Consider the following 25,465-nt stretch of genomic DNA (forward strand, 5'->3'; position numbering starts at 1 on the left):
TCTGATACCATGTTAAAATGTATGTATTATTGATTGATATGTTTATTGATATTACAAATGGTGAGTGGCTCATTATATAGGAGAGGGTGAGTGTAGTAGGTGAGGAGTAGGTGAAGTGGAGGTGGTAGTGGTGTAGTGGGTTAGGTTTAGTGGAGTAGGTTAGGTGGTAGTGGTGGTAGGTGATGGTAAATTCTAACACTTCCCATTGATCCTTTTAAGAATCACACTGCCACGGGGAAGATGAATAGGAGAAAAATCTCCATCAGTAGCATGAATGAGGGAATAATCTCCATCAATAGCTGGCAGTGATGGCTTTTAAAGGTTACCCCCAATATCACTGGCACCATTCTGAATAAAGCCAAACAACTCGTGTACGAGCACACTACCCAAGTCCAAACTAGCTGAAACAATAGATGAGTTGACTCTAACTTCAAAGCTCAAAGGAATGGTGGGCACATTACTCTTTAGGCTCGCAGAGGTCGTAGAAGCATGTAAAGAAATGGGTGCAAAAGAGCCAACACCACATGACAAGCTCACGGATGTACTCGCACCCCCAACTCGTGCGATAGGCACATTGCTATGTGAAAAATTACAACCACCTTCAAACAAGCGAGCAATAGGGACACCACCTCTAATCTTGGCCCGCAAAGGAACCAATGCATCCCTAGAATTCAGTGTATCCAACAAAGAAGGCCTGGCATTAACCATGTCACATCCAATATTATCTTCAACATCATGCCTTTCCCCCATAATTTCAAGACTGATCTAAACCCTCTTCATCATCCTCCGAATTTTCTACATCATCCTTAATACCCCCTGACCGTCTATAAGCATAAAGTCTTGCCTTGCTTTTACCCATATCAGAAGTAGGAACTATCGAAGGAAAAGCACTAATTTTCGGAAGGCACTCCGTCCTCAAATCCATAGTTGTGTCACCAACAACATCAAGCCCTTCGAGGGGATCTAGAGGGACTGAGAGGCCACCATCATGAGACCCGCCTCCACTTGTGGGCAAGGCCTTACGCTGCAACAATTTTATCTGACACACGCCAGCCGACCCCTGCAAACAATACAGGTATTTTAATACAAACGTATTGGAAACACCACAAACACATAAATGATTTCAAAAAACAAAATGTGAGTTTACCTGTGATGAATCAATGGTGTCAGTCGAGCGACCCCTCGCTTGTCGAGCAACCCTAGTTTTAGTTGGCGGATCTATACCTCCGGCCTTCGGAGGTACTCTCCCAGGCACTGGAATAAGAACAGAAGCAGGGGGCGGCCTTTTACGCTTGGCACAAGAGGGACGATCAGGAGAAACTATCTAGGCTTGCTCCAAAGCAATAGCCACCTCAGATAGGCGAGTTAGTGGGCTAAGCTCCCCTCCATCTGCAGCTAACAAGCCCCGCTCTCCGTGAGCCACACACAACTCAGGATCGTCAAACGGGATGAGCTCTACATGGACGGGCGCAAGATCGCTACTTAAGAAAGATCGCTACTTAAGAAATCCCGAAATGATATAAGATTGCATCTCCAATACTTAGTCCAACTAGGGGTGGTTCTGCCAATACTATCCTTGCTAGCACAACTCAACCCCGACGCTGTAATTCTTCTGAAAGAAAAGAGTACACATACAATTGCATACAATCGGCCGTAAAAGGCATTGGGGAAGGAAGATGTTGAGGAACCCCTTGGTCCAAACCAAACTGTTAGGCTAACCTTTAGAGGACTATAGGCTAACCTTTAGAGGACTATAGGCTACCACACCGTATATGCCATCCACAAAATAAGGTAAATACCCATAAAGGGTACTAAGGACCATCATTGAATCCGCATCCTCCAAATAAGATACACCCGGTTTAAAAACAACCTTGCAATCATCTGGGCGGTAGGCAATGGTAGAAGATACTCCACAAACTGGCATGACATAAGGAAGAGCAATAAACTTGTTCTTAAAATCAAAAATGCTGGCCAAACTCCCCTATACACATCCCTCAGCCCACCTAGCAGACTTTCTTCAATGGAAAATACCCTGGGCATAGGGGCCAAGCTAGGAAATCTCTCATACAAAAATAACTGAAGAAAGGTAGTAGGGAGGAAGCTAGTAGGAACGATCAACACCCTCCTGATACATATCCAACCTCTTATATAGCCCCCCCAGAAATATAGGAGCCGACGGAATCGGACGGCCGGAAGTAAGAATCGCAGCAAGAGAAAAGAGCTTATGACAAATACCGTCCTGAGGCCTACCCATCAAGACGTACCGTGACAGCTAATAGATAATGAAAGCAGCTAAATGTTCAACACTCCCCCACTTATCTATAAATCCATCCTCTACATTTGCTTGGACCTAATGGCTAAGATCTCGAAACCAGTACTGAAGCCATCTCCCAAAAGTGTTTTTCGGTCGTTTTTGCGATCGAGGTGTAACCAACACTTTATTCTGATAACGACTCAATAACTTCCCTGCTGGTGCCACGGCCTCCTCCAACCTCCCAACAATAGCCATCTGGTTAAGGGACAAACTTCTTGCTCTAGGATTCGCTGATCCAAGGTGCTCTAACCCCATCAAATAGCTACATCCTCTAGAGCACTGCGCAATAAAAGTGTGAGAGCTCGAACTCCAACGTGACAATGCGAACTCCAGCCAAGATGGCTCCCATCTAATCCGCATACACTGAGAAATAGCAGTAGCAATTTTAGCTCCAACAAGTACCTCACAATATGAGGGATGGCGAAAGATAGTTGCGCTCCATACATCAAAGTCATTTTTGGGCCCCGTATAATCCTCAAAAGCAGGAAAAGATTAAGGATAAGTGCCCCTCTCCACATGAAAACGCACAATAGACTCTGGGGAAACAAAAGCCTCAACCCCTTTCTCTAGCTCAACCCCACCAAGAGGAAAATCAGTTAGGCCCCCGCCATTGTCATCAAACAAGTCCACCTTCGCCCAAAATAAATCCATTGCACCAAAGAAATGTGCCCTACACCAATAATTTGCTGGAGGGACGATAGGGGGATCTGTGTCCTTCTTGGCCTTAAAAAGATTTTTCTTGGATTTACCCACTTTCGACTTGGAAATGCCAGAAGAACCCGCTAGTGATTGTTACGCGCCGTGGCGGGAAACAACACTTCCCCCTTTCACTTTAGCCATATCACAAAACCTCGCCTCTCCTGCATCAACACAAGACTTACAAACCAGAAATGGCATTCACCATTGAGGTGCATTTTACTTCCCAAAAAAAAAAAAAAAGAAGCCCTCTTCCCCTCGTTAAGGCACTATTTTGAGTTAGGCCTCTTTTCCTCGCATGAAGTAACCCTTCCCTCGCAATTCCTCTTCTCCCTCACCTTCGTACAGGTACAAGGTACGTTTATATCCCTTGCTAATTTTCTAACCCTTCTCCTTCACTAATTTTTTTCCACTGAAGTACAAAAAAAAAAAAAAAAAAAAAAAAAAAAAAAACCCGAGCTGCCCCCTCACCCCTCGCACAATCCTAGCTTCCCTCGTAGTCATCCCTCACACACCTACAAAACTTTTCTTGTTGCCTTCTTTTCACCCTTCTCCCTCATTAACCATTACTTAGAAAATATGAAGAAGAAGAACTCCGAAAATATGAGGAAGAAGGAATATATTTGTGTTATATTCAAAACTTCTTATCTTACAAGACCAAATGACACTCCTTATATAGGAGATATTACAAACATCATCATAACCCATTATATGCCACTTACATATTATATATTACCACTATCTACCACTATCATATTCTATACATGCCACTATCTACAACCAACACCACTATCATATTCTATACATACCACTATCTACCACCAACACCACTATCATATTCTATACATGCCACTATCTACCACCAACACCACTATCATATTATATGCATGAACACAATTTCCAGCACTCCCCCTCAAGCTGGTTTGAAGATATCTTCCATAGCCAGCTTGCTAGTCAGCTTATCAAATTGCTTCTTGTGTAGTCCCTTCGTTAGCACATCAGCTAATTGTTCACCTGTTGGAAGGTAGGTCATACAGATTATGCCAGCATTGATTTTCTCCTTGATGAAATGTTTATCCACTTCTATATGTTTTGTGCGATCATGTAGAACTGGATTATGAGCTATAGATATAGCTGCTTTGTTGTCACAATAGACCTTCATAGGTGTCGGGTGAGAAAGCTTTAATTCTTCAAGAATTCTTTTAATCCACATTACTTCACAGATTCCATGGGCAACAGCTCTGAACTCTGCTTCTGCACTACTTCTAGCTACCACATTCTGTTTTTTACTCCGCCATGTAACTAGGTTCCCACCTACAAAGGAGCAGTATCCGGATGTTGATCTCCTGTCTGTAACACTTCCTGCCCAGTCTGCATCTGTGTATACTTCAACTTGAAGATGTCCATGTTTCTTGAATAGTAAGCCTCTCCCTGGAGTTCCTTTCAAATATCTTAAGATCTTATAAACGGCCTCAAAGTGCTCTGCCCCTGGTGAGTGCATGAACTGACTTACCATGCTGACTGCAAAGGCAATATCAGGTCGCGTATGAGACAAGTAAATCAATTTCCCTACAAGTCGCTGATATTGTTCTCTCTCTTTGACTTCTTCAGCCTTAGCAGCTTGTAACTTCAAGTTAGGCTCGATCGGAGTCTCCGCCATCTTACAACCAAGCATACCTGTTTCTCCAAGGAGATCAAGAACATATTTTCTCTGATTAACGAATATACCTTCCTTGGATCTTGCAAATTCCATTCCGAGGAAATACTTGAGGGCTCCCAGATCCTTAATGTGAAATTCTTTTGCGAGTTTCTCTTTGAGGGCTGCTAACTCTGCTTCATCATTACCAGTTAAAATGATGTCATCAACATAAACAATCAAAATTGCAATTTTACTGTTTTTTGAATGTTTATAAAATATTGTGTGATCTGCTTGACTCTGCGAGAAGCCACAACTGATAACTGCCTTCCCAAAGCGTTCAAACCACGCTCTTGGTGATTGTTTGAGTCCGTATAATGACTTGTTCAATCTGCATACTCTGTTACTTCCAAGTCTCTGCTCAAATCCCGGCGGTAGGCTCATGAACACCTCCTCTTCAAGATCACCATTGAGAAATGCATTTTTAATGTCAAGTTGATGTAGAGGCCAATCTGAATTTACTGCAAGAGATAACAGTACTCTGATGGAATTTATTTTAGCAACAGGAGCAAACGTCTCCTGATAGTCGATCCCATAAGTTTGAGTGAAGCCTTAAGCCACCAGTCTCGCCTTGTATCTCTCAACGCTTCCATCTGCGTTACATTTTATCGTAAACACCCATTTACACCCAACTGTTTTCTTGTCTTTGGGTAGATCAACTATCTCCCAAGTACCACTTCTCCTTAAAGCATTCATCTCCTCCATGACTGCTAATTTCCAATTCGGATCATCCAATGCTTCCTGTATATTCCTTGGAACAAACAAGTGTGAAATCCTAGATGTGAAAGCTCTATGGTTTTTAGACAGTCTTTGATAGGAGAGGTAATTTGCAATAGGATGTTTAATGCAATTTCGGACACCTTTCCTAATTGCTATAGGAACATCAAGGTCGGAAATAGAAGGAATAGGATTACCTAAAATTTCGATGCCAGAACTCGGGTGGACATTCGGGTCATTAGGATGGACATTCGGGTCATTATTCCTCAGATGAAATCGCTTCCTAGTATAAACCTGAAGCTCAGGATTTAGATCATTTTGTAGTACTTCTCCCCCTAAACAAGAATCTTCTTGACTAGGCACCATAGAACTTGGTTCTCCTAAGTGATCATTATCAGACAGATGTGGTTTTTGTGTAGGATAAATGACATTGGGGAGCGGGATAGAAATATCCCAAAAACGGTCTTCTACTCCACTTGTCTCCCCCTGAAGAGAAGTGTTGGAGAAATAGGATTTTGTTTCCACAAATGACACATCCATACTCACATGAAATTTCTTGTTTTGAGGATCGAAGCACTTATACCCCTTTTTGTTTGAGGAATAACCCAAAAAAACACATTTTATAGCACGGGGGTCAAGTTTTGAACGAAATTGACTGGGAACATGAACATAGGCAGTACATCCAAAAACTTTGGCGGGTAAATCAGAAAACAACCTCGTGTCAGGAAAAAAAGTTTTGAGACAATCAAAAGGTGTTTTGTATGTTAACACCTTTGTAGGCATCCTGTTTATCAAATAAGAGGCTGTTAAAATTGCTTCACCCCATAAATATTTAGGAACATGCATGTAAAACATTATAGCACGTGCTACTTCAAGTAGATGTTTATTTTTTCGTTCTGCAATGCCATTTTGTTGAGGGGTATCCCGACATGTAGATTGATGAAAAATTCCCTTTTTTTCCAAAAACTCACCCAACTGCTCATTGAAATATTCTGTTCCATTATCAGAATGTAAAATACCAATTTTGGTTTGAAATTGGTTTTCAATCATATTGTAAAAATTTGTGAATAAATTTTTCACGTCAGATTTTTTATTCATCAAATAAATCCAACATAAGCGGGTATGGTCATCAATAAATGTAACAAACCATCTTTTACCAGAAAGAGTAGTGATTTTAGAAGGGCCCCAAACATCACTATGAATCAAATAAAAAGGTTTTGAAGCCTGGTAAGGTTTTGGCAAATAAGTAGAGCGATGAAATTTTGCAAAAATGCAACTTTCACAATGAAAAGAAGAACAATCAATCCCTTTAAATAATTCTGGAAATAAATGTTTCAGATAAAGAAAACTAGGATGTCCTAGCCTATAGTGCCATAGCATTATTTTTTCTCGAACAGAGATTGAACTGGTACTATTAAAGCTCTGAGCTTTTTTATTACTAACAGGTACTTCATCAAAGTAGTAAAGACCTTCAAGCATCCTAGCACGCCCAATCATCATCCCCGAGTTCTGGTCCTGAAATTCACAATGGGATTCAAAAAATGTAACACGACAATTAGAATCCTTAGATAGTTTACTGACAGACAAAAGGTTACAGGCTAAGTTGGGGACGTGAAGAACAGCATTGAGATTAATTTTCTCAGTTAGTTTAATAAATCCTTTTCCTGCAATAGGTGAAAAACTACCATCGGCTATTCTGATTTTGTCATGACCAGAACAAGGGAAATAGGTACTAAATAAATGGGAAAAACTAGTCATGTGATCGGAGGCACCGGAATCTATGATCCACGGAGAGAAGTTTAGGCAAGAGAAGGCTTTAGGATTTCTACCTGTTTGTGCCAACAAAACACTAGGAGTACCGGTTGAGGAGTTGGATTTTATCAGCTTTAAGAGTTGATCAATCTGCTCTTTGTTGAAGGGACCTGAATCGGCTTCATTAGCGGTAGGAAAGCCACGATTCTTCTCTCCTTGTTTGCTGCTTTTCCAGTTGACAGGTTTGCCATGAATCTTCCAACACGTTTCGCGTGTATGGCGAGGCTTGTTGCAAAAATCACACCAGACCCGTGGCTTATCATCAAACCTGCGCTGGTAATTTGCAGCCTTGTTGGCCGCAGCATCGCTAATTAAAGCAGAAATTTCAATTGATTCACCATTACCTTTTTTCTTAAGCATGACGCTCCTTCGGCTCTCTTCCCTTCTGACTTCGGCAAATACTTCGCCAATGGATGGGAGAGGAGGTCTGCCAATAATTCTTCCTCGCACTTCATCGAACTCAATGTTGAGGCCGGCAAGAAACTTGTAAATACGGCTGTCTTCCACAGTTTTCTTGTGGTGGTTGCAGTCGTCAACCGATTTCCATTCGTATGTGTTGAAGATGTCAAGATCCTGCCACAACCTTTTCAACGAATTGAAATATTTGGTGACGGAATCATCTCCTTGACGAATCTCTCCCAACTTCAAAGTTAATTCGAAAACTTGAGATTGATTTCCTAGGTCAGAATACATCTGACTAACATTATCCCACAATTCTTGTGCAGTAGTATAGCACATGTAATTAGAGCTTATATCCTCCTCCATGGAATTGACCAACCATGTCATAACCATGGAGTTTTCAGCGTCCCAATTGTCGAACAACGGATCATTAACAGCAGGAGCCTTCTTGTCACCAGTGATGTAACCGATCTTTCCTTGCCCACGGATATACATCCGGACAGATTGTGACCAGCGGAGAAAATTATCACCATTTAGGCGGATGGTGGTGATTTGGACAGAGTGAGAGTTGGACGTTTTCACCGGAATGGCAGCGGCAGGGGTTGAAGTGGTTCCGGACGTGACTTCCGACATGGCTATGACGGTTTTAGGGCTGCTGTGTTTTTTGTTGCTCTGATACCAACTTAGAAAATATGAAGAAGAAGAACTCCGAAAATATGAGGAAGAAGGAATATATTTGTGTTATATTCAAAACTTCTTATCTTACAAGACCAAATGACACTCCTTATATAGGAGATATTACAAACATCATCATAACCCATTATATGCCACTTACATATTATATATTACCACTATCTACCACTATCATATTATATACATGCCACTATTTACCACCAACACCACTATCATATTCTATACATGCCACTATCTACAACCAACACCACTATCATATTCTATACATACCACTATCTACCACCAACACCACTATCATATTCTATACATGCCACTATCTACCACCAACACCACTATCATATTATATGCATGAACACAATTTCCAGCACCATTTTCACCTAAGTTTAAAAAAAAAATCAAGCAACCCCTCACCCCTCGCACAATTCTAGCTTCCCTCGCAGTCATCCCTCGCACACTTGGGGCTTCCCTCGCTTCAATTTTTTTTTTATATAACCTACAAAACTTTTCTTACTGTCTTTCTTTTCACCCTTCTTCCTCATTAACCTTTTTCACCAAAGTTTAAAAAACAAAAAAAAAAAATGAAACGAATAGCCCCCTCACCCCTCGCACAATCCTAGCTTTCCTCGCAGTCATCCCTCGCACACTTGGGGCTTCCCTCGCTTCAATTTTTTTTTATAACCTAGAATACTTTTCTTGCTACCTTTCTTTTCACCCTTCTCCCTCCTTAACCTTTTTTCACCAAAGTCAAAAAAAAAAAAAAAAAAAAAAAAAGAGCAGCTCCCTTACCTCTCGCACAATCGTAGCTTCCCTCGCAGTCATCCCTCACACACTTGGGGCTTCCCTTGCTTCAATTTTTTTTTTTATATAACCTACAATACTTTTCTTGCTGCCTTTCTTTTCAACCTTCTCCCTCATTAACCTTTTTTCACCGATGTTAAAATAAATAAATAAATAAATAAATAACCGAGCAGCCACCCTCATCCCTCGTACCAATCCTACCCATCCCTCGCACCAATCCTACCCATCCCTCGCAACTTCACCTCACCCCTCCCTCGCATCAAAGTAACCAAAAAACAAAAAACATTGGTTCTAGCCCCTTGCTTCATTTTTTTTACATACTTCACGAAATCCTTTTGTGGGCTTCCCTCGCTTCAATTTTTTTGTTATATAACCTACAAAATTTTTCTTGAACCTTCCTCGCCTCATTTTTTATTTGTTTTTTATTCACGAACTTTTTTGGTCCCTTGCTTCAACGTTAAGTACAGGTCTCCAACTCCATAGCTCTCTAACAGTTTATTCTAACAGTATATTATTATTTTCTAACCTTACACCTCTCCAATATTTGTTATTAATTTCACAACTTTCCAACCTTTTTGACTCTTTACCAAAATAACATTTTATTATAGACCTCTCCAATTCTCTGAAACACAGCCCTCTATTATCGTATTACCTCATCAATTTTACAAAAAAGAAAAAAAAAACCGTGGCTCATTTTTTTTTTTTACTCTCCAGCGGTTTTTTTTTTCTGTCTTTTTATTTTATCACAAACCCATACCTTATCTATATATATATATATATATATCAATATATATAAATATATACAAATCAACTGAGAACACGTACCTTTACAACCTACGGCAGCCTCAACTGCGATGAGCTCCGGGAGTATCTGCAGCTCTTCTTTCTTCCTTTTCTTGGTTTGTTGCTCCTCTCAAGCTTCACCCATGGCCATAGCACTTAGAAACCCAACTTCCCTGAGTCACCAAGATCTAAACCCCAGCCCCTCTCTGATGATGGCTTACGCACCGATTCTTCAATCACGACCCTAGCGATCGGCAATAACCCAAACCTAGCAACAATCCAAAATCAAACCTCCAAGCAACTGTTTCACAGCGACTCGCCGGCACCCCTCTTCTCCCTGCATGACTTTGGAGCTCAACTGTCGTGGCTCCTTCGCACCACACAACACCCTTCTTCTCCTTTCGTGATTTTAGAGCTCGACTGCCGTGGCTCCTTCGCACCACACAGCACCCTTCTTCTCCCTTCGTGATTTTGGAGCTCGACTGCCATGGCTCCTTCTCACCACACAGCCCCTCGATGGCAACTTTTTCTTTCTTCTTCCTCCTTCGCAGCTGTAGACTCCCTTCCTCTCCTCTCTCTCTCTAACAACCCAAAACTCCAACACCAAACTTAGAGGGAGAACAAATATACAGCAACCAGAACCCGCTGTAGAGCAAAAGCCTATCCAGAACCAAACAGGGAGAGAAAAGTATAGAGCAACCCGGCAATCAACTTGGCTTAAGAGAATGTGGACCACTTCGACCCGAACTCAAAAAGAATGGTACACAAAACCCTAGAATTTCCAAACAACCTTTTTTTTTTTTTTTTGGTACAGTAATCTAAGAAACCCAACCACGGGTAACCATGTCAATAAAACACCCTTCTGTACAATGGGTAAAAGGAGTCGACAGGGCAACCAGCCGGAAAATACAGAGTTCCTCTATAAAAATAAATAAATTAAATAATAAAAAAAAGAGAGTATACATATATGTACACAAAATCCATATTTCTGCAAAAAGGCAGCTCCCTATTCAAACGGTTCGAACAAGTTCAAACTATAGCCAGAATCTACACAAGCTTTTTTTTTAAAAAAATTCATATGGAGTATAGGTTCTTTGTGGCAAAAATGCAATGTTCAAGCAGAACTAGGAGTTCCCAAAAAAAAAAAAAAAATTATATATATTTATAAATATATATACATACCGAGATTGTACCTTCCCAAGGAAAAATCCTTAAACCAATCAAAAATTCTCTTTGCTTATTACAAACACTAAAAACAGACTGCAACAACCTTAGACTCTCCAAAAAGCTATCGCACGCTACCATGGCAACTCCAAATCAGCAGCTATTAATGGTCTGCTCTAAACCTATAACTCCAATTGATGAGTTGTCCTCTCCATAGATTGCTCTTTCCCAACAAAAAGCTGCAAAAGTTAGTAAATTCACCCCCTCTTTCCCAATATAACCCCGTCTTTATAAGAGAGCAAATACAGGACAACAACACAAAAAACGCAAGCAAATTCATATCCACTCACTAACACTCTCCTCTCAACTTTAACAGCCCATTCTCTCTAAATGGCTTTCGGAGGAGAGGGGCACCGAGATAACACCGTTTGGCGGCTGGTGAACAAGGCTCTAAACCAAAGTGGTTCAAAATATAAAGCTTCAAGCTCCACTCCCACTCACCACCGCCGCCGCCTGGTATGTGAATTCTTTTGAAAGATGCTCTCCATGCCTCCATGGCAATTCCAAGATCTGCTATTCGAATCCCCTTGGATCCAATACCTAATATCCACTTATACAGCCGTAGAGGTGCTGGAAGAATTTTGGGATAAAATAAGAGGATGGTACAAAGCACTAACTATTCCAAAACTCTACACAATACCACCATCCCACATGTGATTTTTGCTAAACCAAGAAATCAACCTCACTCTCCAGGGATCCACCTGCCAGGCAAATCAGGTATTAATCCCACATTTCGAGAGGATCCGCATTAATATCCTCTCGCAAAGACCGACAGAGAGAGATCTGGACTGGCACATCTCCATCATGTCAGCACCATTAGAAAACCCAAATGAAGATTTGGGACGTGGGTGGGACATAGAGAACTTTGCAAATCTCAACATGGGAGAAGAGAGCACTTCCCGCAATGCTCAGCCAAGCATCCCCCACAATATTTCGCTCAACATCCTCTTCTTCGACATTGAGGGCGTCGCTCGCCCTAACTTCCTCCAACACTATATGCACTTACATTCTAGCGGACGCTTCCACCTCGTCATCATCACAAACACGAAAAAAAGGGGAAACAAGACCCAATTCATGAGCCAAATCATGGGCTATCCTAACACCAAGACCATGGCCCCCCCTCCTGAAGGCATGGAATGGGTGATGGGTGGAATTTGGTGTCTATGGAACGAAGCTGAAATCTCCTGTGAAGTGGTGGAGATTCCGTGGAATCAAGTCATCGCCCAACAAGCCCACATCTTCATCCTACCGGCTCGCACCAGATGAAACTTAAAATGTAAACTCTCCATGAGCAATCCAAATCCTCCCATTGTATCAAAAGCCTAATTTTAGACGACTCTATTTGAATACTTGTCTACATGAGCTAATATTATCAAAACTTCTAACACAGTCATGTACAAATACTCTCATTAGCTATAAGAGCATCTGTAAAGGGGGGGCATTATTGTGGGTACTTGTATCAAGCCCAATACATGGCAAGCCCTACAGGTGCCACATCACCAAAACCCCACCCACGTGGCAGACCAATAAGGCACCACGCGGGCATACATGGCGAGCCCTACGGGAGCCATGTGCCAAGGCACTACGTAAAACCAAGACTATATGCTTAGCCTAAGCGGGAGCATCCATATAAGCCCAAATATATCCAAATATGAAAAGCCCTGCAACAGGCAGCACCATGGCCCCGTAGGGCCCATGGTCCTTCATACCTCACTCCAATACCAAACAACAATACAATCAGCCCCCCGTTCACTTGGACTTGGATTGATAAACACTGTCTCTCCTAAATATTGAGATAGGCCTGCGGCCCATTCTCCTACTTGGTCGCTTAGAAGGGAGCCCCTCTCCTAAACATTGAGATAAGCCTGTGGCCCATTCTCCTACTTGGTTGCTTGGAAGCGAGTCCCTGGCTCTCCTAAACATTAAGGTGGGCCCTAGCCCATTCACCTACTTGGATGCCTAGGTGGAGAGCAGGACCCAGGCATTACTGCTCGGGATCATCAGAGGATACTGGATTGGCGGTTGAGGTCATGGGATCGTCGATATGGTTGTCTTCTTGCTAAGACAACTCCATCTCGACCAGGCTTGGAGAAGAGGCAACAATAACCTTATGTTCATGTCATCCGATGCATATACGAAACGTTACTTTCCGCCTGCCATGAAACGTTGCTCTCCACCTGCCGTCAAGCCACAGACAGCAGAAGGACTTATATCACTTCTGGCAGAGTTGAAGAGAACGAACCACCTGTTTAACAGTTTGCTTGGGTTCCAATACTCCTATGGCCTATATAACGTATCGTATATGCAACGAGATACAACAACAATACAACTAAGTCTCATGCTTAAACACCCTCTCTCACACTCTACATTAGTGTTCAAGGTCTAACACTGCCAACCTCTCCATTTCTAAACTTGCCTTGACCTCCTCCTCTCCACCTCCGGTGATCTTAGGCCATTGAAGTGCCCGCCATCTTCCCAGACTACCTCTAACCACACCTCTCTCCCACACTCATAATCCAGTTCAGCATGATAGAACTAAGCATGTGGAGATTGATAGGTACTTCATCAAGGAAAAACTCACTAGTGGCACCATATCTATTCCATTTGTGAAGACTAGGGACCAACTAGTTGATGTTCTCACCCTAAGTTGCACGAAGCGGGAGCGGGAGTGGGGAAGTGTGAGCCGATAGAAGTTTCTTAGGTTGGGAGCGCCTCGGGGAGCGGTAATATATATATATATATATATATTTTTTTTAATACACATTAGAAGTTTTTTTATAAATATTTTTATTTTAATACACATTAATTATTTTTTTATTTATTATATTTTTTAAATAATGTGTTATTGTTAATTTTTTTTATTTTATTTTACATATATTTATTTGTGTTTTTTTAATTAATATGTATAATATATACTCATATATATATAATATTTATACGTGTTAATGTTTTTATTTATTTATATATATTATAAAGATTATATATATTAATATTTTTATTTTTTTAATTAATGTTTTATTATTATATATATTAAATAATAATTTGTTAATGTTTTTTTTTTTAAATATATATATATATATATTTATATAAAGATTATATATGTTTTATCTTATATATTTATTACTTAGAATCATACATATCAGGCGAGAGAGAGAGAGCACAACTGAGAGAAGGAAAAACGAAGGAGAAGACGATGACGATCAACAACAAGGAGGCGATCTGCGAGAGCGAGAGAGAGAGACGAACTGCGAGAGAGAGAGAGAAAGACGATCTGCGAGAGCGAGAGAGAGAGAGAGACGATCTGCCAGAGAGACAAGAAAAATGAAGCAAAGAAGCAGGGCATACCCTGACCAGAGATGACCTTCAGGTTCTTCACCTTCTTTCTCCTCTCTCTTTGTTGACCAACAAGTTAGGGTTTTTGTTCATAGCCACCAACGATCCCATCTTGGATAGGATCGTGTTTCTCTCATTACAGAAACGCGATTCTTACACGTTTCTTTCTAAGAAATGCAGAATCTCGTTTCTTACGAAGATTCGTGTCCTGGTTGCACGATTCCTGCAACTAAGTTCTCACCAAGGGATTAGGGAGCAAATCCTTTCATGGCATTCTCAACAAGTTGGGCATGAGAGATATCTTCACACCAGCTTGAAGGAAGTGTTAGAATAGGAAATATTATAATAGAATAGAAAATAATTGGTTGTATTCTTATTCATTCCTTTTTCGATTAATTAGACTATGCATGTAATTGCTTAATTATCAATATAAAAGGGAATGAAGTCTAACTCATTCCCTTACTCTTTCTCTTCTCCAAACTTACAATATAATCCAATCAACCATCTAGAGCTCTTCACAAAAGGGCCTAATAGTGATTTATCTAGGTTTCTTTTTTCTTTCCTTTCTTTTCTTTCTTTACTTCTTTTTATTTGTTATTTATTTATTTTAAAATTTAGATCATTTTATGGGTCTTCTTAGTAAACATATGGAAGTGAATTTTATAGGATGGAGTTATTGTCTCATTCATTTTGAAGATTTTGTGGTTCAACGGATCCTTGTTCATGGTCCTCCATTAAACTTATAGGATTACAGATTTTGAGTTAATAGCTATATTATTAATTTACTGCCCTCAACACTGGGCCTCGACAGCCCTATTGTTCTTTGTGCATTTCTTAAGCCAGAACCAATGGGTATGTTTGGTTTGCATTTGGGAGATGAGTTTTAGAAAAAAAATTCTAAAAAATTGTTTGGTTTGAGTTTTTCTCAAAAAATTTCCAAAATCACACTCTCTCTCTTACACATCAATCAACCACTTTTTCTCTCTCCTCTCTCCTTCTCAATCACTTTTTTTCTCACACACATCTACTCAAATTCTCCCAAAATATCAAATCATCCCAAACTCCCAAAAAAACAACTCTCCCAAAATATACAACCAAACAAGCCAAAAAAAATTTTAAACTCTCTCCCCAAAAATTTTTTCAAAAACAACTCTCCTAAAAACAAACCAAACAAGCCCAATATCTTTGGTCAGGTTGCTAGTAGGGCTGTAAACGAGCCGAGCTGAGCTGAGCTTTGCTAAGCTCGAGCTCGGCTTTGCTAAGCTCGAACTCGGCTTGTTTGTTTATCGAGCTCATTTATTGAGCTCGACCTCTACTCGATAAGTAATTAGGCTTGAGCTCGCTTCAGCTCAGCTCAATAAGATTTTTTTTAATATTATTTATATTATTTAATATGCAAATAATATATTTAATATGTAAATAAAGATAAACGAGCCGAGCTTATTCGAGCTCGAGCTTAGCTTGTTTACTAAACGAGTTGAGTTTGTTCGTAAACAACTCAGTTCATTTGTAGCCCTAGTCGCTAGTTTCCTATCTTGAAACTAAATGCTGTCTTTTTTCTCAATCGGGATCTTGCCTGAGACATTAACAAAGTGATTTTCTACTGTGGTAACTGGAATAACTCTGAAAACATACCTTTTTTCATGCATTTTCTTGCTAATTTATCAAGAGCCCCTACATGGTGATTTATGTGTCTCACTCTTGTTATTGATCAGTGTTTAAAGATGGAGGCAAAGAGGAGAAGAAGAAAAGCCCAACTTCATCATCTGTAAAATGCTACTTTGTAAGAATGGAGTCTCTTGCCCCTTGCGACGAGACAGAATCTTACATTTTGTCTAAGAAAACAGTCTATGAAGCAAGGTGTCTCTTCATGCATGTACAAATGGTCTCCAGCCTCACAAAATATATGCCTAGGTATACTGCTTAGACCTTCCTGTTTGTTATCCATATATAAGTGCCATTTTATGAAGTATGGAGTTTCTCTATTTTGAAATATGGGGTTTCTATACATTGTTGAGAATGCAGGTTTTCCCTTGTTTTATCAAAGACGATAAAACTTCAAGTCGATCTTGCTTCCATCACTATTAAAGATATTGAAGATATTCCTTGCCGAGTATAATCTTTTTTCTCATTTCTCCATTAATATTCACTTGCACCACCATGTAGATCTAGGCTTTCTTTCTTTAATCCATTTGTCAAGCCAAATAACTGGTGTTTCCGTAATTACAGGATGAAAATGGATGTGTTGTCTATAATGAAGATAGAGAACCTCTTATACATACTGACGGAACTGGCTATATTTCAGTAGATATTGCATTGAAGGCTCCCAAAGATTTTTCCAGAGCAAAGTATATAAATGATGAAAATTTTGAGGTTAATGATTTTGACTGGTTTCTCTGAGAACATATTTTCTAGTCCATATGAATAATAGAGAATTACTTTTTTTTTACTTTATTTTATTTTGCATATCATCTGCTTCTACCTTTTCATTCATAAATCCTTTTAGCCTTGTATTTGACCAAAATAGATCTAGTGACTCCCCGTCATTGGTGCCTCTCTCAATTAAATACTTCGTGTTGCATTAATGTTTGATAAGTAAACTTTTCTACCATTTTTAACCATTTGTTTTATTACTAGTTTGAATAATGCATTGATTGCATCACCGTTTAGTTGGTCATTATACACATTTTTGCTATATGTGGAAAAAGAATTCTTCTCCCTTTCTTTCATCCCTTTTTTTTTTAATGAGTTACTGCAGCAAGAAGATGTGGAGAGAAATTTGAAGGAGGACTTCTTTCTCATAGTGAATTTGATGTAATTTTACAACATTAAGATTTTGTCAAATTATGATCATGGTTTTAAAAAGCGGCCACAACTGTTACATAATGCCACCTATTACGGCCTATATAGTGGTGTGACTGAAAATCATAACCATAAATCGTTACATAAAGACCACAATAGTCACAAGACAAATTATTTTATTTTATTTTATAGATTCGTATATAAGACCATTTTCCTCATTTTTCTTTTTTCTAATTGTTAAAATCGAACAAAAAACCGCATGGAATGTCTGATCTTCAAGTTTTACTTTATGAAGCCCAGGACCAGAAGCCTACCTGTCCCCAACTTGCAATTCTTTTGGAAAACTACTTTTTCTCTCCAAATTGTTAAAGATGCCTTTTTTCCTTTTTCCCTTGGTCTATTTCTCAATGCATATGTTATCATCACTTGCAACAAAAAGAGAATCTAAATTTGTTTTTAGCAAGTTGCTTGCATTTCTTTCATTTAGATTGGCCATGGTTTATAGGGGAGATCAATGGATGTAAGGACATAGTTGGCCCCGGTTTCATGAACTTCCAGGACTGTTCAGTTGAGATTAGATCTTAGTTGGCCCTCGTCTCACTGTATGAGAGCTTTTACAATTTTAATGTGTTTTATTACCTAGTTTTTAATTGCCCCTTAGAAGGTTGGATGAACATGATGTTTGACTTGGTGATGAACCTTAGTATCAATTGGCTGTTTGTTTCAGAAATGATGTTAGAGGCAATACCTACTGTTTTTTGTCATGGGAGAGAGTGTTTACTTTTGATCTGAAGATGTGCAAAGTCTCGAACGTCCAGACTGGACAACAGTTATACTTGTGTGCTTATGTCCAAGTTGTGTATGTGCACATGAGCCACAAAGAGAAAAGCTTTGATGGAAACTCTAGCTGTATAGCAAGTTTCTTAATGAAACCCTCAACACTATCATCTGCCAATTTTGTTGGTGAATACTTGTGGACTCTTGAAGTATCCAAGCAAGGTTCAGATTTGTCCTTGATGGGTTATGGGGCAAGAAAGTCTTATTAAAAATGGGTTCCATCACTCATTTCTACCCTCTAATTTTAGATTGAGAAATTCCCATTATTTCTCCTAGCTAGGAAAAGGGTATATATTGAAAGAGTACGTTCTGGTGGTTTGATAAGAGGTCCATTTATTTGCTAACAGTGTCCCAGATTATATAAATGTACAGTAATAATTATCTTGTTTAATTTTCATATGGGAATGCCATTATTTAAGTTAATATGTTTTAATTTAGTCAAAAAGAGGGACCACTTCAGACGGATGCTTGTTAGAATCACATGCTTGTACAAGCTATGACATGCATTCCCCCCCTTCCCCCCTTTCTTTTTGAATGGCTGAGTTGCAAATTCATTACCCATGATTTAGTTGGAAAGGTCTGTTAAGCTTTGTAGGCTAATTTTATGTGTATATTGTTTGCTTTGTAGCATAATTGGTGCGATATTGTTTTCTCTTTTTCAGAAATCTTAATGATCATGAAGTTTATGAATTTGCTTCTTTGTTATCTATCCTTGAAGTGTTTCTTTGAACAATTCAACCCAATGACAAGAGATTGTGTTAGTATTACTCTACTCATGTGATAAATGTGGGCCCTATAAAATTATTAGGTTGGTTTATACATATATTTGGGTTAGGATAGTCGAGTCTGGAATCTACTAGGAAACTTAATATATGTAAGATTTGGTTTCCTGATTGTATAGAGCTAGGATTCTCATGGATGGACTATTATAAATAGTCATGTGGATTATAGGGTTTCTTTAAGAGAGATTGAGAGGTTAAGTTGAGGGAACAAATAGAGATGCAAGAGGTGAGACAAAAAACACTGTGGGCACCAAGGTGAGCAAGGGCTCAACTACCCTTGAGTATGGGTTCAGGTAATGGTGTAGGTTTCAAGTGTTTTGGCCGTCCCATATGTATTCTCCATTTCGTTCATTAGTGGAAGCTCTCACTCCGGTAGATGTATGCAATTTGGGCCGAACCACGTAAATTTGTGTGATTATTTTTCTTTTTGATGTGTGTGGGTGTGTTTCCGTTCGCGTTGGTGGGATATGGTATAAATCCCAACAAGTTGTGGATTCTCATTCATTGGGAGTGTTTTCATGTAAATCCTTTTCCGATAAGATAATTGATGACCCAAATGCGCTGGTCTTTGATCGTCATAAAATGATTTGGAGTGCAATGAATGTGCTTTTTTGCATGGATCGTGGCTCAGAAGATACTTAATACCAATGATTATGTTTATCAAAAGGGGACCAAATTGCTATTTATATCTGCAATGGCGTCATGTGTAAGAGGGATGTGGAGAGTATTGATCACCTATTTTTGCATTGCCTACTGATATTGGCCCTATGGTGGAGAGTGCTTGTTATTAGGGGCTTCAGTCCTAAGACAAAGACCTGGATTCTTTGGAAATGTGTTATTGGGTTGGAAAGGAACTTTTAGAGTCTTTGAGATAAAATTAGAAAACATTCGGCGCTTATGGAATAATTTTTTTTTGTTTGGCTACTTTTTCAGCTTCAGTGCCTTCTAGTTTTAAGGGAATTCCTTTATTTTTAACTAGAGATTGGAGAACCATGTGTGATTTTTAATTTTTTTGGTTTTTTTCCCTTTCCCATTTGGTGGACTCCTTGTCATCCTTGCACCTTTTGTGTATCTCCTTTCTTTTCTTTTCTGATAATCTTCTCTTTGTCGTTGATTAAAAAAAATATATTATTGTATAAATAAAAAATTTGCATGAATGCATTTACAGTTTCTTAAGACTTTCTCAATGATAGATACAAATGTGGAAAGAAGGTATCGGTTTACTACTCTACAAGGTTACAATGGAGAAGGTTGTTAATATGTTTTAAAATAATATCCAATGAAAAGGTCATCAAAAGTTTGTTGTTTATGTTTGATGAACATACATTGCATTTTCAATGTATGGTAGTGTGTGTGGATGGGTATGGTGCACATGAATCATCTCATGCAGCAGATGTGACATTCTGTGCCTGCTGTGTTTGTTCCTATTTTATGGCTGGTTACATTTAATGTATATTCTTGCTGTTTTATCTGGATTCTAACATTTTTAACTTTAGAGATTTCTTAATCATGCCAATTGTGAGCAGAAATCACTGGAATTGAGAGGGTCGGAAGCTCATACCAGGGAACCGGTATGTCTTTATTATTTGTTTTATGTTAATACGTTATGGATGATGTAATCTTTTTACTCTTTCTAATTAAGTTTTTGGACTTGTCATTTGCATTTTTTGCAGCCTTTGCTGATGCAGATCCGTTTGTTTTACAATGGACGTGCTGTCAAGGGTACCCTTCTTGTCAATAGAAAGGTATATGTTGCCAATTTTTTCAAATGTATTTTAATCTTGGCATTTGGACGTATTTTAATTCTGCTGGTGCTGCTAGAGTCCGGCCTTGTCAAACCTTATTTAGTTCCAAACTTACTTGGCCTTCCAAACTGGCTGGCAGCAATTGTGATACTATGAAAAATCGAAAATATATAGTTATAATTTGATATTTTTATTTTTGTGGTTGAGGATGTTATAAGGATAAATTTTTAGTTACTATTTTCTGTTTTTTATTCATTATTTGTTATTAAGTTTGTGGATGAAGAATTTAAGCAAATGAAATGAAAATATTATCATTTCCACTTATCTTAATAGTTGTAGTTTTCCCGTGTCCTCCATCCTCCAAAGGTAAAAATCTTGGTTCCATCCCTGTTTTACTTTACTCAAATCGAATGAATTATAAGGAATGACAATTAGATTAGGTACCAGATGCTGCCACCCCTGACTTCTTTACCCAAACTTGCTCTGCTCCCACTATGTTTGAGCTCACCCTGTTTTGGCCCATAACTACTCACGGGTTACCTTATCTTTGTTGCCCTCACAACACAAATTATTCCTTCATTTTTTATACCACTTCACATTGACCTGCTTATTATATATGAACTGAGATCAAATGATTGTGACTGTCAAACATGATGTCAGGGTCACATAATCTTTAGAAAGAAATTTGAGAAACAGAAATCCAGCCATTTATCTGACAGTGTGCTTTAGTGGCAATAGAGTTGTTGATGGTGGAGGAGAGTTGAGCTGAGGATAACAGGTTAGGGAAAAATCAATTAGTTTCCTTATGTTCCAAGAAGGAAGAGTTTGTTGTAAACATTTTGTTAATCACTGTATTGTTGCTATTGACAATCTTGTACTCACTTTTGAATTATAGGTTTAAGTTCTTGCCTCTAGGCTTTTTTTTTTTTTTTAAGTTGACAAATTTCTTCTCAAATATTTGTAGCTTCCAGAAAAAACAATTCAGGTTAGGTCTTCAATGATAAAGGTTGAGACGGATTCAAGACTCTCAAATGTGCAAACTTTTAACTCACTGGAGATAGTTGGAATTAGGTATGTGCTTTATTTGCTACAGTTTTGGAAAATTGACTTTGTACCGTGGTCATGTATAATTTGATTGCCACTTGTTAAATTTTCTTAATTCAGTGGACATATTGCCATGAGGTCTTCCTTTACGACCACCAAATATATATGAACACTAAAATTAAGAAGGATTCTTGGACATGGACTTTTTTTTGAAAGCATGTACACAAATACGTAAAAACACACAATGAATCAGACATTGTTGGGCTCATTTCCTAAAAGCTTAAGTCTTTTTGGAAAATTTGTGACTTAACAATCACTATGTCATGTACTAGTGGCACTTGATATAATTAGTTGTATTTCGTATCTTATGTTGATAAATGCTCTACATCTTCAAATTGTCATTGTACTTGAGTTAGACCAACAAATTTATCTAATTTTTACTTCAGGATTGGGGTTACAAATTCCATAATTGGTATCATAATAATACTTGACTGGGTGACAATAATTTATCATGATAGAGATAGGACATACAAGTAAATTATCTTAGGTTTGAATTCTATTGTTAGAATTAACACACTCCCAAGTTTCATTTTTCATTTTTCATTTTTCATCTACCAGCAATAAACCCAAAAAAAATTATCTGTCAAGGAACTTGATTGCACTTCTTAGCTATGGAGGGGTCCCTAAAAAATACTTTTTGGATATACTGACAAATGCTTTGGAAGATGCTCAGTGTGTTTACTCCAATAAGCGTACCGCATTAAAAGGTACTTTTCAAGATCCTATTTCCTACTCTGTAAAGTTGTTGTAAATTCTAATCCTTTCTTCCCCCCTTTATGAGACCATATTGATTGTTTCTTTGCTTGTGTTGACATCAAGTATGGAGATTTTCTTACTTATTAATGTGTTGATAATATTTTTTGGTTTTTTGTTTTATTTTTTTATTAATTTTTCTTTCCCTTATTTCATGACTCCCTTCTACATCTCCAGAATGTGATCCACTCCAATCCCTTTTGCATAATTTAGCTCCTTTTGTCCTTATGTTTTGGTTTCCCTCTTTCCCATAATGGCTGATTCTTTTTAAGTAGTATTTTTGTTATGTCTTTCTTCATGCAGTTGCCATTAATCATGGAGAAATGGATGACAATTTTACTGTGGCACAAATGATTTTATCTGGAACTCCTTTGGATGAGCCATACATACAATATCGTTTGTCTGTGTTGGCAAAGGAAGTAAGAAAGGGGCTTAAAGGAGGAAAGCTTCCTATTAGTGAAAGCTTTTACTTAATGGGCACAGCTGATCCAACTGAAGAGTTAAATAGTGATGAAGTTTGTGTTATCCTGTATGTATATTCATTGCCAAGATGTTTATAATATCTAACTGTAACTTAGTTGAGCAAATTATTTGATGGTAATAAGAAGCTCAAAAAGTAAAAATTGAATTTCATGATATCCACTCTCCAAAGTCTGCCACATATCAAACAATTTTGAACCAAAATTTCCGTGGAGATAGACAAGTTGATAAATGAACTGTATTCATACAAGAATTTAGTTTCTTATGTAAGTAATTACAATTGAAACTTCTGTGATTATTTATGCAGTTATATAAGAATTCAGAACAAATGAAGAAGGTAATCATTTTATCTTTTCCTGTTCTAATGAGATATGCAGAGATAACGGTCAAATCTCAGGGCAAGTATTAGTGTATAGGAACCCAGGTCTTCACTTTGGGGATATTCATGTTTTGAAAGCTGTCTATGTAAAGGCCTTGGAAGACTTTGTCGGAAATGCTAAATATGCTATATTTTTCTCAACTAAGGGCCGGAGATCAGTAGGCAGTGAAATTGCAAATGGTGATTTTGATGGGGATATGTATTGGGTCTCCAGGAACCCAGAGGTTGACATTTATACTCCATTCTCTTTTTCCTTCTTACTAGTATGTTTTTTCTTTCTTCAGATGTCTTGTTTTTAATTGAAATTTTTTATATTGAGAATGCTGCTAGTGGGTGCCATGCATGAGCATGCAGTCTGTTTATAATTCGAAAGAGCATTAGGGACAGATGGAACAGGTAGTTCCTTGAGCGCAAAAGAGGAGACTAAATTTTGGGTATATTGGGTTTTGAACTATTTATCTTGGTTTCTCAAAAATTGCATGTATGTGGGTTGTTATTAGTTGGTATATTGAATAGCTTGATATACATTATCGGACTCATAAAAGCATAAGTTTTGGGACTAATGGTGATCTCATGTTGGTGGAGGCCTTGAGTTCTAGTCTTTATGTTTGCATTTGTTTCCCATTTGCATTATGCTTCTCTCTATGTATGTCTTTTGCATCTCTCTGTGTAAGACAGGATTACACATGAGGGAAGGTGTTGGATAACTTGATAATGATATACATTATCAGACCCATTCCATAACAGCATAAGCTTTTGGGACTAGTGGTGATCTCATAGGTACTCTATGAGTCCAGAAGTGGGGCCGTGTCTGATTCATTGTGTGTTTTTACTAGCATTGCAGTTGATCTTCTTCTTCTTATTATTATTTATTTATTTTTATTTTTTTAAATACATATTTTAATGTTATTATGGATCTTTTCTTTTTTGATGAGAATCTTCAAATAGTAAACCTTGTTATGTTGTTTGACATGAATAAGTTTCATCATTGGAATATTCTGGGACTCTTGTGGATGCAAGCTATAATAGTGCTGCACCTTGCACTATTATGTGACATAGGTTAGCTTCAGCCAAAAGGATGTCACATTAGCAATTCTAGGATACCTAATCTGTCACAAGAGGAAGCCAATTACTGTTTAATCCCCTGATTTCTATATTTTAGAGCAAAATCCTTATGAATTCAAGTATTAGGCAAGGGTAAGTTTTGGATTGACTTTTCTAAAAGGTTTTTGACTTCTTATTCTTATGAATTCATCCAAATGTTAGTGTGTTTATTGTGGGAGTTGAACCCAATATATCAACCTTAGACTGTAGGACGTCCTACTTCTCAGTGAGGGCCTTAGACCATGAATTTTGAAAGTAGTTAACAATAATATATTTTTTGAAGCACTTGGAGTACTAGATTATATTTGAGGTTTCCTTATAAAAAATTTACAGGTATATAATTCTGTACATGCTCATTTATAAAAAAAAAAAGTGCAGGTATATGATTCTGTACAATACATATTTTGGTGCTATGACACATAAATATTTGAAAATAGACACTCATGTGATCTCACTTCACTCTACAGTCTAAAAAACTAAAGCTGATCACCACAACTATATACTTGACATGTCTATTCTTTCCCTCAATGCGCATGCTGAGTGAACATAAACATTGATATTACATTTACCCCTAACTCATTTTGTCACGTGATGTAGATCTATGTTTGTATGTGTACATGTTCCTGTCTTAACATATAGTATCAGTATGTTGTCTGTTTTCATCTCATTGTCAAGGCAAACATTCCCTCACTGGTTGCTTACTTTTTAGATTATAGCTTGTATTGCATTTATATGATTGAAGACTAAGGAGATTCTTCAATCTGCTGTCATTTTTGAAAGGTTATGATTTTTTATGCTCACAGCAACTATATAATTTAGATACTGTACACAAGAATGATTAGTATTGCCAGTGCCCTCAATGCTTGATTTATTGTTTATGCAGTTTGGTGGCTTCTTTGGAAATTCTTTTTTATTTGTGTCTTATATTTTACGAACTCTATGCTAGTCTTTAAACTTTGAACCATATTCATCATTAGATTAGAGTCTTAAACCATCTGCTGTGCACTAGTACCG

The 25,465-nt window shown here is 38.2% G+C and overlaps 2 protein-coding genes across 10 annotated transcripts in view; one reads left to right on the plus strand and one right to left on the minus strand.

The window, feature by feature from the left end:
- LOC114292290 (putative RNA-dependent RNA polymerase 5) overlaps window positions 1–25,465 on the plus strand; it is a 71,645-nt gene that overhangs the window by 41,827 nt on the left and 4,353 nt on the right. For 2 of the 9 annotated variants that reach the window (XM_028236203.2, XM_082870444.1), the window contains 9 exons: window positions 16,181–16,379; window positions 16,491–16,578; window positions 16,695–16,838; window positions 20,383–20,457; window positions 20,560–20,631; window positions 21,596–21,702; window positions 22,294–22,442; window positions 22,792–23,017; window positions 23,346–23,571. In XM_028236203.2, the coding sequence (XP_028092004.2) occupies window positions 16,181–16,379; window positions 16,491–16,578; window positions 16,695–16,838; window positions 20,383–20,457; window positions 20,560–20,631; window positions 21,596–21,702; window positions 22,294–22,442; window positions 22,792–23,017; window positions 23,346–23,571 (1,286 nt within the window). The remainder of the gene's footprint in view (window positions 1–16,180; window positions 16,380–16,490; window positions 16,579–16,694; window positions 16,839–20,382; window positions 20,458–20,559; window positions 20,632–21,595; window positions 21,703–22,293; window positions 22,443–22,791; window positions 23,018–23,345; window positions 23,572–25,465) is intronic. The other 7 variants (XM_028236204.2, XM_082870445.1, XM_082870443.1 and 4 more) reach the window with 5 other exon arrangements.
- On the minus strand, window positions 6,805–8,349 carry LOC145790988 (uncharacterized). The gene is made up of 2 exons (XM_082870449.1): window positions 7,253–8,349; window positions 6,805–6,938 (listed from the first exon to the last, which is right to left on the minus strand). Exons 1-2 carry the CDS (start codon window positions 8,265–8,267, stop codon window positions 6,904–6,906), a joined length of 1,050 nt encoding a protein of 349 aa, XP_082726575.1. The 5' UTR covers window positions 8,268–8,349; the 3' UTR covers window positions 6,805–6,903.

This window comes from Camellia sinensis, chromosome 5 (assembly GCF_055761805.1).
Source record: "Camellia sinensis isolate YWXY chromosome 5, ASM5576180v1, whole genome shotgun sequence".
Classification (NCBI taxonomy): Eukaryota; Viridiplantae; Streptophyta; class Magnoliopsida; order Ericales; family Theaceae; genus Camellia; species Camellia sinensis.